General features: G+C 38.7%; 1 protein-coding gene across 1 annotated transcript; it reads left to right on the forward strand.

Moving 5' to 3' along the window:
- Window positions 1–2,877: 2,877 nt before the first annotated feature.
- LOC139740254 (solute carrier family 35 member F3-like) lies at window positions 2,878–14,476 on the forward strand. The gene is made up of 7 exons (XM_071650836.1): window positions 2,878–2,993; window positions 5,916–6,315; window positions 6,793–7,018; window positions 10,217–10,342; window positions 11,202–11,391; window positions 12,470–12,559; window positions 13,834–14,476. The coding sequence occupies exons 1-7, from the start codon at window positions 2,891–2,893 to the stop codon at window positions 14,127–14,129; spliced, it is 1,431 nt and encodes a 476-aa protein (XP_071506937.1). The 5' UTR covers window positions 2,878–2,890; the 3' UTR covers window positions 14,130–14,476.
- The last annotated feature ends 2,498 nt before the right edge of the window (window positions 14,477–16,974 follow it).

Genomic DNA, 16,974 nt, shown 5'->3' on the forward strand with positions numbered 1-16,974 from the left:
TGATCAGCAATATTTGGGCGAGAAAAAAAACCCAAAATGAAGTAGAACGAGAAAATTCCGACAGAACGTGATCGCGCTTTAGAGTTATACGACAAGAATACCACGGAATACGTAAGAATCATTCTTTAGTGGCAGAGAATAATGAAGGTGACAAAGATAATGATAACAGCAAACATTTTAATACATCCGTTAATCTATGCAGACGTTTTGGTATGCATTATTTCTGACTAACTGAATACGATTCAACTCACAAAGTTCATGGACGAATATCCACTGGTCTGGACGAAACTCCTGTTTCATCTTGCATGCAATTATTTTGTATCACTGAAAGGCAATAAAGTTTGGATATCATCATTGATTTATCTATTCATCATCATTCTTTCTTTTACATCGAGCGCTTGAATATAATATACATCACAACTCTTCTCATGTAAAGTAGATGAAACTATAATGTTATTACCTCATAAGACCCCCCATCGACATTCACAAAACCTGTATTATTTCCCCCTTTTTTATAAGATGATAATAATCAGCGGTAAATCCCCAGTAAAGCAGGCGAACAGACGAATAAATGCCTCCTAAAGAAGGATAGACAGACAGACAGACAGATAGATCGATCGATAGATAGATAGATATCGATTAATATAGATAAGCAGATAGGTAGGTAGATTGATATATAGATAGATAAGTAGATAGATAGATGGATAGATAGATAGATATAGATAGATGATTGATTGATTGATATGATTGATTGATTGATTGCTTGCTTGTTTGCTTGCTTGCTTGCTTGCTTGCTTGCTTGATTGATTGATTGATTGATTGATTGATTGATTGATTGATTGATTGATTGATTGATTGATTGATTGATTGATTGATTGATTAATTAATTAATTTATTTATTTATTTATTATTCGCAGAAAACGTATTTTTCAGTAAAAACTTTTCGTATATAATACAGTAGATAATATGGCCCGCCCGTGTGATGTGCTGTGACCCTCGGGCATGTCGGGGTTTCTCTTTACGGCCAAAGTTCGCATAGGGCGAAGTTCGCATTGGCAAACAGGAGCTCAAGTTCTTTTCTTGTTTCTTTCCCTTGATACAGTGAGTAGCACTGACATAGAATTACCTGTTCACACATAGCTGTAATGATCATGATGTTTTGAGCCTCACCCGATTTCATCATTTTCATTCAAAAATCGTCTTATTTCAAGATCGTTTTCTGGCTTCTTCCGAGCGTACAGTTATGCAGCTTTAGCGAGACAGCTGGATTTCAGAAGTAACTTCTAGGAAGTGGTAATATAGGCCGTCCAGCTTTATGTATATCTTATAACAGTCATTCATCAGCAGCTGTTCATGCACGAAGAAGAGCGTCCCGATATTTTTCTTTTCTCAATATCTTACCGATGCTACTCATGTCAAAGGAGATGAACTTTCTACACATGAGATGACTAAATACTACTAATCTAAAGTTGCAAATGTGTCATTTTTGATCTTCGACAACCTGGCTTTCTACTGATGGGAATTTACCGTCAACCATCATGGAGTCTTCTTTCTCTTCACTGCACAATAGACACCTTCTTATTGGCAATATCTCACAATCATGACACCATCTATCTGTACTGAATTTTATTTGAACGACATTTTTCTTTCTTCTTTCATTTCCGTCTCCATCAATTCGTCTCGCCATCACTTTCGCATCATTCTCTCTGTTATTGTTTTTTTCCTCCTTTCCTTCAGCTATTTTTTCTCTTTTCTCTGTCTTTCTTTCACCTTCTGAGCTTTCTGCTTTCCCATCTTTTTCCTCATTTTGTTTCTCCTTCACATTCTTAATTTCTATTATTCTCTCTTTCGTTGGTTTGTCATTTCTTTCTTTCAGATTTCCTCCTGACTTTTTGTTTTGCGTCTTTTCCCCTATTCTCATCCTCGATAGCAAAGCAAATCAATTAACGTTATTTCAGTTTTATTAATATCATTTTTTAACCGCATTGTCTTGTTAGTTGCAAGAAACGTTTGACAAAGTCCTTCTCCCCTCCCCCCCCCCCCCGTATATGAGATACTTGATTACTTCCAATTAGTAGGTAGGCCTATAGAGAACATGTACATGTATTTTAGCCAAGAGTGTAAACGCGACCGCGCTGAACGGTTCAATCGACGGACCCGATGACCCAACTCCCAGGCTCCATATTTAACTTGTGGTCACGTGTAATCAGTTGTATAACGTGATAGTAAAGACGAAGTCACAGAATGTTTCTGCTGCAGAATGGTGTGGTCAGCTACTTTGCACATGACACGTGGGAGTAATATTAATATATAAACACTATCCGCCCATGTGGTAGTGGTGAAGGAGCAGACGTAGTGAATTTTTGGCGTCGCACAACAGTAGGCCACACCTGCGAGTCCCCCACCCCTCTTTATGTGTACTTCGTCTAAAACTGTGGATACAAGTGCCAGCAAAGTTAAGTGCACATGGTTGTAGTTGGACTGTGCCGTGCCAGCAAAGATGTCATGCGCACCCGGTTTGTGAAGACAGCTAGTATATAGTAAGTGGCACACATGCTAGAAACACGTGGTTATTTTAATGTCTAACTTCTTTCGCGCACATGCCCACTACATTTTCTGACGGACGTGTCTTACAATCCTAGCGTCACTGTGATTGGGAACTTCCTTTGAGCGAGTTACAGTCATTTCTCCGATAGGCCGAAATGTCAAAGCGCTTCTGCCTCAGTTAAATCAACCCATTCTGCTCAGTTCTATAAGTTATTGACTTAAAGGCTCGAAGAATATCACGGCGAAAATCACATGATTATCAGCGGAGAAAGCTCAAGCGCGAAAAACTGATCGGAACTCAACGTCGGAGCTAGCGTGAGAGATCGTGTTCATAAAGAATATCATGGGAAAAGCCGACGGTGAACAAGACGACATCTTTCAAAATGGAGAGGACACCGAAACCGAAAAATCAGACGTTAAGGAGGAACCGATTGAGTTAAAAGAAGGTAAGGGTTGCGCTGTGAAAGAGAAGTATATACAGAGATAAAGAAAGTTTGGGTTAAGAAAAAACAATGATAGGGCCTACATGAATAGGAAAGAGAGAAAGTACGAAGAAATGTGAGGGTATGACCTTTAAGAAGATGAAAAAGACTGGAAACGAGGGATTAGAAGGAAAAGAAGAGCTGTAAGAGACAATACTGTAAAAGAAAACGTCATGAAAAACATAAAAAAAAAGATGGGCGACCTGTGTTTGTACAATGTTGCGTAATATATCTCATATGCCAGTGCAGCAGAGCCAGGTTTATCCATCGACATCGTGTTACCACAGATATTGAGCAAATTTCCATTTTTTCGTTAACGTTCTAATGATTTAATGACACTGCACTTGCGGCCACCCTTCGTACTCTAATAACTATGATACCAAAACAAAGAAAATGATATCAGGTGACTCGGTTAATATTGATGTGAAACATAAAGATATGTTATTATGCGTTAAAACATCTTTATCATTGCAAATGGTATCACCTATCGCTTCTTCAATATCGGCTCCATCATTTCTATATTACCACGTAAATCTGTATCACACTACCCACCACGACATAGATTATGCCCTTTTGCTTTTCAAGGATGAAAAACATCGTTGGCCAGTTTACGTTTCGAACACAAGTTAAAGCGACATATGTGGCTGATCAATAGTTACTGTGTAAGATTTGGCGGAGATACACAATTAAGGAGCTAAGTAAACAATCAGCATGTAACCCATAATCTAGTACCCAAAATTATGATAAAGAATTTCGATGTATTTCCATAGTCCTCTAGGCAGCTCAGCTTGTGAAATCGTGCAGACAAAGTTATGTCAGGGAGCAGCGTCTCTCCATTACAAATGTTGCTATTAACTTTAGTAATGAAAAAAAAAAAGAAGATCTCATTCAATAACGTAATCCTGTCTATCTGGCAGCAGACGATCGAACAACTCTGACTTTCAGGTGACATTCAAAAAGAGGCCGGTATCGTGTTGAGGTACGCCAGCAGAGTGTGGGGCACCCGCAAACCGCAGGCAATATAGTTTTGCTATCGCCCAGGCACTATCCTCTATACCCTCACTTTCCTGATTTTACTGGCAGGAAGACAGGAAGTTTGCTAAGCACATGGCGGCATGGCACTTTAGGGACAATTAGACGCAAAATGAGTGTCTGAAGAAACGGATAAAGAAACAAGCATTTCCTATGAACTTGCGAATAATGTGTTTTGCAGTGGCATATCTTGAAGATAAGAGTTGGTCGATGGCCGAACAAGAAGTGAGCCCATTTGCTTAAGGCCTTTTCTGTTTGAAAGCTAGCTGGGTGCTGTTTTGTGTTAATGTATTATTTCAACCGTAACTCGTGGCTCAAGTAGGCATATGTGTCTATTAAGTATTTTCGGTTTATGCACTGAGAAAGCAATGCTCTTTAAATAATTAATTCCCGTAGAATCATAATTTCGGACGCCCCCTTTCTCACCCCCTGGTTAGGGCAGGAGGAGGAGGAGGAGCGGGGGGGGGGCATGTGTACGTCCCTCCCATATGTGCTTGTGCGTTTTAAATGTTATATTTTCCTTTATATGCTGATTAAAAATAGACTTTTTGGTGTTGAGAATCCAGAATGTATGGGGGGGGGGGTTGTGAGGTGTTTTTGAGACTTGGCAATCTTGATATAATTGTCAGGTCTTCTCATGCGAAATAGGGTCAAATTTTCAAGTGACAATGACCACCTGACAACTGAAAATATCCATTTTATAAGATTACTTTGTAACAAGTATGTCATACTTTTATTTTTTTCCCCAGCATGCCTATGCTGTTATCATAGCCCAATCAATGAAAGTTTGAGTTGCATACACACATAGCGTTCCATACTATTTCAGAAAGGGACTTTTCCCCAATTGGATCGAAAAGGAAACATAGAAGGACCGCCCATACTTTTATGCCCCCGATGTCTTACCAATATATAAGTGGATTGATGTACTGATGACACCATCAATACGGTGAGTACGTTCAAAACATGGTAGAGTAAACAATGTCATTCCAAAATCAGTATACGTGCAATATGACCCTCTATAATGGATAGAGAGCTGTGTTTATACTGCGTTTTTGCACTTCATGTACGCGGTGCGCGCTTGCGTGTGTCATTGTGCAATTCTATGGATAGGTAGTCTCATTGCGACGATTTAAAGTATAGAAAGCTGAATGAGCAAAAATTATTATGTGTATGTACGCGTACATGCATTATGACATAATTATGATACATGCAAGATGCGTTTGTCTGGTCGTGGTAGTTCCTGAATGTAAAGGTCTACATACAAAAAGGAAAAAAGCTGAACTTTTGTCCCATTCAATAGTGGCTTTTCAGGAAGGATGAAATAAACAATGAAAAAAAAGAAGGGGGAAAGAGAAATATAACGACTGCCATCATCGGTAGGGCCTATAGGTTCCTAGGTGATAATGTTTCGAGAATGAATATAAAACGCAAAACAAAATAATGTCTAAATGCAGAAACAAATTCAGATCACACCCGCCCCCCGAAAAAAAAAAAACCAACAACAACATACCACCGAATAAATAAACAAACAAAAGCCCAACGCCAAACTGCTACTTTACCACGGGTTATAGGGGCCTATTATGTTCCAGTGCATGCAATATGCTCGATCATGCCTGGAACATTTTTGATGCTCAACAAGTTTTAATGCTTTTAATTAGCGAAAAATACTCATCACCTTGTTCGCACATCCAATCCTTTGTCATTTATAGATGATTGTATTGTCATAACTTAATCTTTCGAAGAATGATTTTCAGTTGGTTTGCTCCACAAGTAGTCCACGAGCAGGAACGGGTTATTTTTTCTCTTTGGACTTTGGTTTCAAAATGTCTTGATCTCTTCTTATTGTCATCTCAGTGGAAACCATGGACAAGAAAGATGACATCGAGCCCATCCTCGCCGCCAGCGACGACGAGCCGCCCAACTACAGCACAATCAACGCAAACGGCCATGAACCCGTGGTTGAACATGAATCGAACCGGGGCGACGACGCCGCCAGGTCGCGTCAGATCACAAACAATTTCGACACCCTCCGAAAGACGTTTCTCGGCTTCGTCATCGTGGTCGGGATCGCCGTGTCGTGGGTCGGATCGACGCAATTCTCGCAGAGCACGTACTCGGATACGTTCAGCGCCCCGTACTTCAACGTCTGGTTCGGAACACTGTGGATGATGGTGTGTTATCCGCTCTACGTGATCGGTGCCTGGATATTCAAGAAAGAAAGCAGAAGCAAGGAAGGCACATTAGATCTATACAGGTATCATACATAAAATGAAAATAATCATGTTATCTCATCGTAATGATAATGATATAATAGTAATGCATGTATTGTAATGATTAAACAATAATAACAGTGATAATGATGATTGCTATCATTTGTTATAAAAGCGTTTATGCAATTGTTCATCTATTCATTTATGAATGCGTGTACGCATTAGCACCAAATTCATGAGAATGACGCGTGATTTTCCAATACAAATATAAAATAGACTAATAAATTATTTTAATGAGATTGCTTTTACGTTGTTGACTACAATCAAAGAGATAAAAATGAACGTGTTATTTTTGTCATAAGATATTGACACGCTGAGGTGAACTTACATACAAGTATTATTTTGCAATGAGACGACGTAAAGAAACATAACTGACAGTGTGCATCGTGCTTTATTTGACACAGTTCTGGACACATCAAACATCCAGATTATTATGTTCGCATTTCTGTCACAAACCCCAGGCAAGCGGAGACTGTTTTTGGCAGGCGCGGACTGACCTTGAAAAATTACTTCCGGTTGGTCATGCCCTTCGCTCTGTGCTGGATGGTGACCAATTACATGTACGTCTACGCGCTCGGGGTGATAGCCGCTGCTGACGTCACCGCTCTCTTCTCCAGCAACACCGCGTTCATCTACGTGTTTTCTTGGATTTGGCTCCACGAGCGTTTGGCGCTGTTGCCCGCCCGGGTAAGTTATGACATTATACTAAGGCCTATCTATCTACGATGAACTTTTTAAGGTGTTAATACTGGAAGGATCAAGAGAAATGCAATCTTCACGGCAAGCTTCGTTCAATTTTAGTTATGGAAGAACTGAAAGAAATAAATGTAGAATGTGAAAGTCTTCGTCTTCATAAAGATTATAATTTTTCATCCGAATGACGAGGCGACTCCCGTTAAAACGAAGTCGTCGCAGTTTTCTTTCTCTGTGTGGGAATTTTGTTGTAACCACAGAAAATTGTGCATCATCAAAGACTTGAATAACGAAAATTCAGGGTACTTAATTTTATTCTTTCGTTGGTACAAAATTTCACTATAACCGTGTCCATTATTAATGGAGTGCCCTGCAACAACGAAGACATGAATTGTCTGATTTTGCTCACAGTGATGCATAGTGATGTTATATGTTTTCACTGTATATAACTGACTCTTCATTTATCTGGCTGACATGACTCAAACGGGAAGCTCACTTTCGGAAACTGCCGACATTTTACTGCATTGTCCTTCCAAGAAGAATTCAACGATGGGCAGATGGTGCGCTTCATTTTCAATCCCTATAATGATGTCATACTGTTCATGATCGCACTGAAACGGCGGTGCAGCATCCGATTTTTTGGTATCATGAAAGCACACTATTCATCTCGTGGAAAGAAGTGCTCTGGACGTCTTTAAGCTTATAGAAGAAGAGTAGGCTGAATTGTGCGGGTTTTTTTTTTTTTTTGGCCGACTGTGTGATAGATTCTCTGTCTGTGTTGCCTGTAATACATAGTTTTTGCTTGCATTACACACCATGAAATGCGGGACAATTTCACACATACACTGTTGTCGCGAAAAAGAAAAGAAGAGTCTTTGCTATTTTACAATTCATTTGAAAACTAAAGGCGCAGGGAAAAAAGTTAAATGAAATACGAATTACAGAGAAAAATGAGCGTTCCGTGAATAATGGTTTGTACAAAAAAAAACGTTAAAATTGTTGTTGCTTTAACTACTAATGATATAAATTCTACAAGGTCGTCAAAATGACTACAACTCTTTAGACTCATTATTCCTTAATTTACAAAAGGTATAACTTTTTTTGTCGAATTTATTTCTGCGAAACTGGAGTGAAGATTTGGCATATGTCTCCGTTTCGTGAAAACTTCTAAATCCCAGAAATAAAATCAATCGTTTTCCATGCATTACTCCGTGTTTGATTTCCTAAGTTCAACGTGATCATGGAGAGAAATTTGTCTTTAAAGACAGAGATAAAGGGGAGCGATGGGAGAGGGATAGTGCAAGAAGGGGATATGAATCATGATACATTGTAAAGTATGAAAGAACATAGTAATAGAAGCGATCAACTTACCATGATGTTTATGCCGCGGCGAGGAAAAGAGGAGAGGAAGGGGCATAATGCACCAATTTGATGATTCAATCAGGTCATGGCCTTCCTTTGTAGGCCAGACATCCAATCATCACACTATTCTTCGCCAACCGTCATATTTAAAGGTACTGTGTAATGCAAATGCATATTGACTTTTGTTGATTCATGATACTCTGGTCATAAAGTATCCGTGGCATATGATTATCATGAAAGTATTGCTTATGCTTATTTTTTTTTTCTTCAAATTACTTGGATACTCCCACAAAAACCTTCCAAATCTACATTCTGCCAGTGACATTATTAAAAAAAAAAATATTTGTAATGCTGTACAGAGCAATAAATTGACAGATGGTGTAACTGGCAGAATCTTGGTTTGGAAGGGTTTTGTCAACTGAAGAAAAAATAGTAGAAATTATTATTATTTTTAAACATATGGCACATAGTATTATATACACATTATTTTGGTCACATAAGTGACAATCGGCACTGCATAGTCCCTTTAACCGTAATCAGGCTGGGTTTTGTTTTTTTGGCTATGCTAAAACCGGAGGGGGGCGGATCCCCCCCCCCCCCCCCCGAGATCTCGGCCATCGGTGGTGCGATCGTGACGAAATTTGGCATACGTGACATCCACGTCATAATTTACAAGATTGTGTCATAAACTTTTTTGAAACAATCAATTTCTAATTTTGATTAATTAATCATGCAAATTAAGCTCAAGATCATATTTGAGCCTAATTAAAAGCATTGAGAGTCTACATTTTGGTCTGTAAATCTGTTTTAGCATATTCAACAATTGTACATCACAAAACCTTCCAAAACTTATTTCAATTCTTCTGTATTTTATTGTTTTCAGAATTTCTTATGTATATCTCTGTTTTTCAACTTTTGTTTTTTTTTCTTTGTTTTTTCATTGGAAATTGTCACTGACCACTTTTCTACCATAATTAGCATAAAATTAATCAATGAAAGTGATTAATTGTAAAAATAATCAGGTTTTTATGACTTTCATGACAGAGCACTGTTTTCCATAGGATATGTACACAAAATCACAAAATTGTGCCCGTTTGGGGGCGACATGCCGTTACAAAAATGGGCGTGGCTTCGAAAAAGTATGCGCGGACGTTACAAAAGTTGCGTGAGACTTGAACGAAGAAAGTCAAGAAGCCTCGCGACGAGGCCTTCTCACGTTACAGAATTATAGCGCGAAACGTCGAGGGGGCGGATTCTGCCCCCCCCCCCCCCCCCCCGGCCCTGTTAGGGTTGTAAAAGGCATGTAAATATCTGGAGAACATGAGGCACGTGTGAGCACAGGGCTGCTAACATTCATCAGGAGGAAGTGAGGGGGAGACGTTGCGATGGAGAAAGACAACGGATGGGCTGGGGAGTGTGTGGGTATTGTGGGAGTTGTGCATGACATGGTAAAACTGGTGCAATCTTGCGCAAACTTTCATAAAAATGCTCAGCACATGCATTTTGAATACTCACTCCTGTCTAAAATGGGATTTGATATCTTCATTACGAATCTATTGCAGGCTATTGTCCAAAGAGCCAAATCAAATTATATTTTCTTGTATGGATGTAAACACAAAAAGATGAGAATTTGATTAGGTATCAGTATCATTTTTTTTTAAATCCTACCAAGCGTGACAGTTCGCATAGATAGAGTGAGAGCGTGATGAATTCGTAAAATGCGTGCGACATGGCAGGCGTGGTATAATGAAGCTCTTATATATAGCAGCCTCTCACACAATGTCATATTCTTATCGTTTTTATTTTTGTTTGTTGTTACATTTGTTACAGGGTGTATCGGTTCTACTGTCGATAGGAGGTATCGTTCTCATTTCCTACGCGGATGGATTCTTGGGGACGACAATAATCGGTATTTCCCTGTCTATCGGGTCCGCTATCGGATCAGCCTTGTACAAGGTACGTATAATTCATAGTGGATGGTGCAGAAGTGAAGCAGTGAAGAGTGAATTCAAATTTTTGTCCGAATACGGTATTTGGTCCTATACTTTTCAATGCAGTCGTCTGTGAGAAGTAGTTCAAAATCTGCGGGTTTGTTTTGTTATTCAAAATGCACCTGGCAAGATCTGCCCTCACATTTTGATAGATCAGCCATTTGACATTGCCACTTTTGTAATTGATTTATGTATTCGAGAAAGGATAGCTACACTTGGAACTGCACGAAACAGGAAGAAATCATATAACAGAAACAGCTGAGAATGCGGAGACCGTTTTTGCGTTATCGTTTCCCCAAAGATTAATCGTAGACAATGTTTTAGAGAATGCAGTCGTGCGTTATTCATGTTTTATGAGAAAAGCGTCTATGATGTATCATTTTTTTTTTATCACGGCGGGAAGCAACACTCTCACTATTATCGTTTTGTTGTACTTTTCGCTATTGCTGAGAACTTTTTGCGATCGTGTTTTTTTTTAATTCAACCATCTTATGGGAGGACACAGTGGTATATCAATAGTTATTTAAGCTATGGACTCTTAAACAGGAGCCCCATCATGGGTTCATATTCCGTCATGTGCGCACATCCTCGGACAAAATGTGTAAGCGGTTTTAAATGTCTCTCCTGACCTAGATGTCGAAATGGGTACCACACAAAGTTTAATTTCTGATTTAGATTAGATTTTTGTTTTAAAGTAAATTATTGTTATAATTCTTTCAATGAATATGACAAGCGCCCTCTTGAGAGAAAAATCGCAGAAACTGTAGGGGGCTCTCGTGGGCGTGGCCGCTATTATTGTTTTATCGTCACATTCATCTTTAAAGGTCCTTTTCAAGCGGTACATTGGAGATGCGACGGGTGGTCAAGTTTGCCTTTTCCTGTCCCTCCTCGGAATTTTCGACTTGATATTCCTCTGGCCAATTCTGCTGACCGTCTACTACACCGGTTTTGAACAGTGGGACTGGACGAACATGCCGTGGAACTACCTCTGCGGCAGTTCTGCGCTCTCATTGGGTAAGGAGTGGTCATCGTAGCTCAATGTCTTAACATTCGGGGTATATGACAGGCGACTGGGAGGATGCGTACTGTAAATATTATCGAAATTGCAATGGAAGTATATACAAAAAAAAAATAAAGTAAGAAGTCAGTATTTACAGGATATGCTTTGAAATAATTGTCTTCATATAATTATCTCAATTGGATACATTAAATCATTTGTAATCTAAGTGTGCCCGAACATAATTATACGCCAGCAGAAGGGATCCTGACCGAGACCTATAGACCTGTATACACGCTTATAATATAGGGTTGACCAAACCCAATACAATGTAAAGCTGATTTATACAAAACTGAGTTTGAAATGAAGATGACGACAGTTGCTCGGTTTGTGATATTTCTAATTTCTTTTCAACAACGACACCAAGATTCGCCAAGACGATACGAAACTGCCCACTTTATTCTTTTGTCAACGAGAATAGTACCGGTGAAATAACCACGCAACAGTAATTCTAGTCATCATTGTCAGAAATGTTTGTGTTCAACCTAAAGAATACTATCGAATGAATGTAAATTTCGATACAGCAAATTCTCGCTGAATTACGCCCACAAAGCAACATTCTAGTAATATTGTTAACTTTGTCCGGAATTCACAAAGATGGGTTTAATCTAGTTCAAGGATTACTAACACTAATTATACATTAAATTTGGCGTAGATGCATATTTGGACTGCCTAAATGCGAGCGACACATCGCGTAGGTACGCTAAGAAACATTCAATAATGAACACAAGCTGAGACGCTCATGTGCATCAAGGTACACCTATTTCATGATTGTCATAATCCGTGGATTTGAATTAAACCATGTATTATCTTTGTGACTTCGGGCCATTTTACATTTAATCTTGTGTCCGCGCTACAATTTTTTGGATAATTATATGTACGCACTTCCATGATATAGACACTGAAATTGCATTATTGAATTCACACAACATGCGTTGTAATATTGTTTTCCTCATGCCGTGTTTCTTTGAAACGTTCTGCATACACTAGCATAAGTATAAGATATTGTGTCTGTTATGCCCCATCTCTTTGCAGCTTTTAATTTCTTAATCAATTTTGGCATTGCCGTCACCTTTCCGCTGTTCATCGCTCTTGGAACGGTGGTTGGAATCCCACTGAACGCTGGTAAGAATTTTGCTTGACTGCACACGAGGTTTTTTTTTTTCTCTCCTTTTTATTCATAACTCTATCATAATTCAAAGGACTTTTGCCGTACAAGTAAACGAAATTGATAATGATCTGCATTTCATATTTTCGTTTTGAATTTCTCTCCAAAGCGAAGTCTTAGTTGGGAAAAGCAGGAGCGTAATGAACGTAATTATGGAAAAGAGCAAACATCGTCTCCTCTTCGTAGGTGGCCATAATCATAATAATGGACGGATGACGAGTTTAGACCGTGGCCAAAGAGTATCTATTTACTTATATCTGTTAATGGTCACAATTTGTGGTTGTAGTGACGATTAAAAGACCTGGCAGTAAGATAACTATTAGCCGAAAGTATATGCAATAATTCTCACTTCCGTCAGAAGATGGATTTGGATGCATTGTTTTTGTAAATATAGAATGATTTTTAGCCAAATTGTTCTCGGAATGTGACTGATAAGGCCTAATTCGTATCGTACTGTTTGACCATGTTGCGATTTTTATATATTTATATATATTACCAGATTCGACCATATTTTTAAAGATGAGCGATTGTTTACGCGTACAATAAAACCTTGCTACACTTAAATATAACATGATCAAAGTTTACGCATAGGTCCTACAGACGTTGCCCTTTGTTCCGATTTTTGGAGCCAAAACAATGGATGAAATCTGGATTTCATGTGTACATTGCAGTAGGGGAAAAAAGTGAATTTAATTGCTTGTTACTGGGCCGTCAGACCGACAAAGGAACCATAATGTTATTGTGATCATCATTGTGTAATGGGGGCGACTGGGAAGGCCGCCCTCTCAGCCCATTCTCATTTAATCCGTGTAGTATTTACGACATGGAACTCGGCAGGAGAAACTAATTTGGAGTTAAAGATGGTATATGTTAACACGTATTCAACATACATTATTAGGAAGAAGGGCCAATCTTATTCCAAACACAACGGATGAAAATATGGTCCAGTTGCATGAATATTCATCTAATTGAGAATGCTCAGCAGTTGGGTACCTTTTCTATCATTAAAATCCGTATGGAACAATAACTTCTTGTATATCGACATACGGAAGAATAATATTATTATGTCTCCATGTAACATTAGTTCTTGACCCGTGTCTTTCATAATGAAAATCCGTCGTATTATGTCCTTTTTTCTCTGTGAGAATCATTTATGAATATTATACTGACAGGGCTATATTCTAAAGAGGTAGATTGACTTTTATCTGTCAACCACCATTTTGTTTTTCAGTCGTGGACTTGATATTCCGCGACCGAGCCTTCGGGCCGTGGAAGATCGGCGGCACGGTACTGATCGTCGGCGGGTTCATCATCATGCTTATGCCCGAGCGATGGCAGGAGAAAGTGTACTCAGAGCCTTCTAAAGCTCTGGCGAAGTACTGCTGCAAACCCGCCACCAACGCCCAGACCTGGGAGGTTCCTGATAGCAAGGCTGACGGACACACGTCCAATGATAGTGGCATTTATAATCCCACCATGGAACCGCCCAATAAAGCGGGAAATGATGACGTAGGGAACGCAGTGTGAACAATCACAGGCGACTTTTTACCATTTGACTGGCGAATGTTGTGTCCAATTTGCTGAGTGTACTAAATATATATTAAAAGAGAAAGAAAGTTGTGTTTACAAGCAGAGACATTAAATTTAAGAACGAAGCGTAAAAGTAAAAAACAAGCAAACATGACGTGTATTTATTTTTTCTCTTTCGTATATGTTCCGATGTTAAGTGTATTGATAGTTTGTTTCAACCGTCCGGATTCTGTAGAGCAGTCGCAATATGTCCTAAACACACGTTGTTCGTTTCGTATTAAATATCGTAGGAATAGTTACAAATGATGCACAGGATAGAGTGCGTTAGTGGAGATGCAGCTCACTCTCGGGTATTTACAATGTAGTGCAACATGCATTAGGCGAATTGTGCATCATTTGTTTTATAAAATGGGTCGAAAACTAACAGCATTTTTCACGTACCTTTGTGGGTCAATACCAGTCAGCTACATGTAGCACTCGCTCCAGTCAAAAAGTCAAGATGTCCGAAGATGTTCGTCCCAAACATTAACGCACGTCGCACTCGGAAATCTCCCGCCCATAAGTACTGTACGTATCGAGTATGCGTACGCCACATGTTATGTACAAGAAAGGCCGACCGGCAGCCCGAACTAGAAGTTGTTTACAGGATTGACAGCGCGTATAGTAGCGCGCGACACACTTGTAACAACTGATTGAGTGCGCACTGCTAGTGTAAACATTGTGACGTCAGGCCGTGCATGTTAGTGAGAAATTAATGCACGCACACGTGACTCATTTCAGCGCTTCGAGTTGGCTACATTCTTGAACCCATTTTATAATGGCCAATATTTCTTATCTGTAATATAGATTATATCAGCTTTACCAGAGGCTGTTTTTGAGAGCTTGATACAGTCACTGTTTCTCCCAAACGAGCTTTCTTATGGGCATTTTTTCCTGTTAAATCTGACAGCGTGCATGATGGTTGAGTCTCATAAATCATGTTATGAGTTTTTTGAAGCGTATTAAGATGCAATGCATGCTATGTGTTTGAGTTTACTGGATTGCTGCATTTTCAAACGGAGCATGGTATGTCAGTACTTTTTCTAGATATATTACGAATGAATAGTAGTAGCAAAATGAAATTTGATGTCCATACTTACGTATTTGAACTACATTTCTTATATTCTTTGTATTTGTTAAAAAAAACGACGGAAAAGACTGATACTGTGTATAAAATGAAAAAGAAATATCACAACTTTGCATTTACTGCCATGATATGTTCAGGCTGTACAAATATATCATGTTTATAATCGAATTTAATCATATATTTTATATTACTTACGATGAATGCATGAGAACCAAATTGCCATTAACTTTTGCCCTGAACATTTCCTTTGAAATAAAATAAGACTAAAGTGAGTCATAATCCTACATTCAGTAGTCTTTATGATAGCTGCTTTTGTTTATTGTGTTTAGTTGATTGTTCGAACACAAAACCCATATGATGAAAAAGTAATCAAACATATATTTTTTTACTGTGTAGAATATAACATACATACAAACAAACATAAAGGCGTAGGCTTTGGTAAAAAAAAAAAAAGTTGCGTCTTTCAGTGACCTCAGCTTGGTTCGTCTGAAATATTCTGTTATGATTTATTGCATTCCAGAAAACCCGTGTAGAGAAAAGATTCATACAATATATCGTATAGTTGTTGAATTGTTTAATAAAAATGAAAGTATGTGCAGCAAATATTTTGTAGTAGTAGTTATTCAGTGACTGCTCTCGTTAGAACAGTCCCCCTTTTCAAGCGCCTTCCAGAAGACTTTGCGATAAATTGTTTGTTGTGTGTGTTTATGTTTGTTTGTTATTTGCTTGTTTGTTTGCTCATTTTTGTAAATAATCTGCCTGTTTAGGGGGGTATTGACCAACCTTGACGTTGACTAGTTTCACGCAATGTCAGAATCGTTTTAATTAATGGGTGAAGATTACACAGACGAATAATTGTACATGAAATAATCATATGCATCAAGGAAGAAACTTTACGTGACAAGAAGTCCATGGGACTACATGTAGTGTGTTCATTTCATGTCTGCCTCGGTATTATTTGAAGCAAAGTGCGGCGGATCCAGGGGGAGCGCACTGGGTGTCCCCCTTATTTTTGTTAAAGCAAAAAAGAAAAAAGAAAAAGAAAAACAATGGGGAGGGGTGCGTGCGAACCCTCTTTACGGGATTCCTGGATGTGCCCCCTGCATGGTTAGCAGAACAATTGTAATAAGAAAAAACCCAGAAAACTGCAAAACAGAAATCAATGTTCAATCATTACCTCCAGAAAGAAGGCATTTATATCAATACACAAATTTCGACTGAGTGTCATTATGGTGGTCAGAGATATCCCAATAATTTGTGATTAAGAACAAGGAAAAAATAAATAAAGAGCAACAGCAAACCGCCTGAGTGGTAATTTTCTTAGATGTATCAACGAGCTCGTGAACTGGTGACTGACGAATGTGAATAAAATGCCACTTATCAAACTTTTAGTGTAAACTGATGTATGATAATGTTTTATTTTCTGTTTATTTATCTATTCAGTATTCTGTTCCCAGACTAGCCCCATCAGAGTGTTGATAATGAAACAAACAAATTGCAGTGCGTCTCCATAATTGCCGGTAGGGCAATTAAAACAGTTTAAGTATTCACTCCGGCAACATACTCTTTACAGGTAAATAGGACCAGGTACAGAGGAAAACAAACATTTTACAGACATACTTTGTGAAACAAAATGAAACTCCAACTTCACAGCCGAACATTACATACACAATTCTTGACTCTTATTAGAGGGCATGCTTACTGTTTGGTAAATGC

This window comes from Diadema antillarum, unplaced genomic scaffold, assembly GCF_040938485.1.
Source record: "Diadema antillarum isolate AM-2024a unplaced genomic scaffold, OU_Dant_1.0 seq00000845_RagTag, whole genome shotgun sequence".
In the NCBI taxonomy this organism is placed as follows: domain Eukaryota; kingdom Metazoa; phylum Echinodermata; class Echinoidea; order Diadematoida; family Diadematidae; genus Diadema; species Diadema antillarum.

Excerpts from the sequence above, each read along its gene's own strand:
- LOC139740254 (XM_071650836.1), top strand. The coding sequence starts at position 2,891 with ATGGGAAAAGCCGACGGTGAACAAGACGACATCTTTCAAAATGGAGAG. Across the intron at positions 7,019-10,216 it reads TGGCGCTGTTGCCCGCCCGG|GGTGTATCGGTTCTACTGTC; the intron begins GTAAGTTATGAC and ends CATTTGTTACAG. Across the intron at positions 12,560-13,833 it reads TGGAATCCCACTGAACGCTG|TCGTGGACTTGATATTCCGC; the intron begins GTAAGAATTTTG and ends TTTGTTTTTCAG.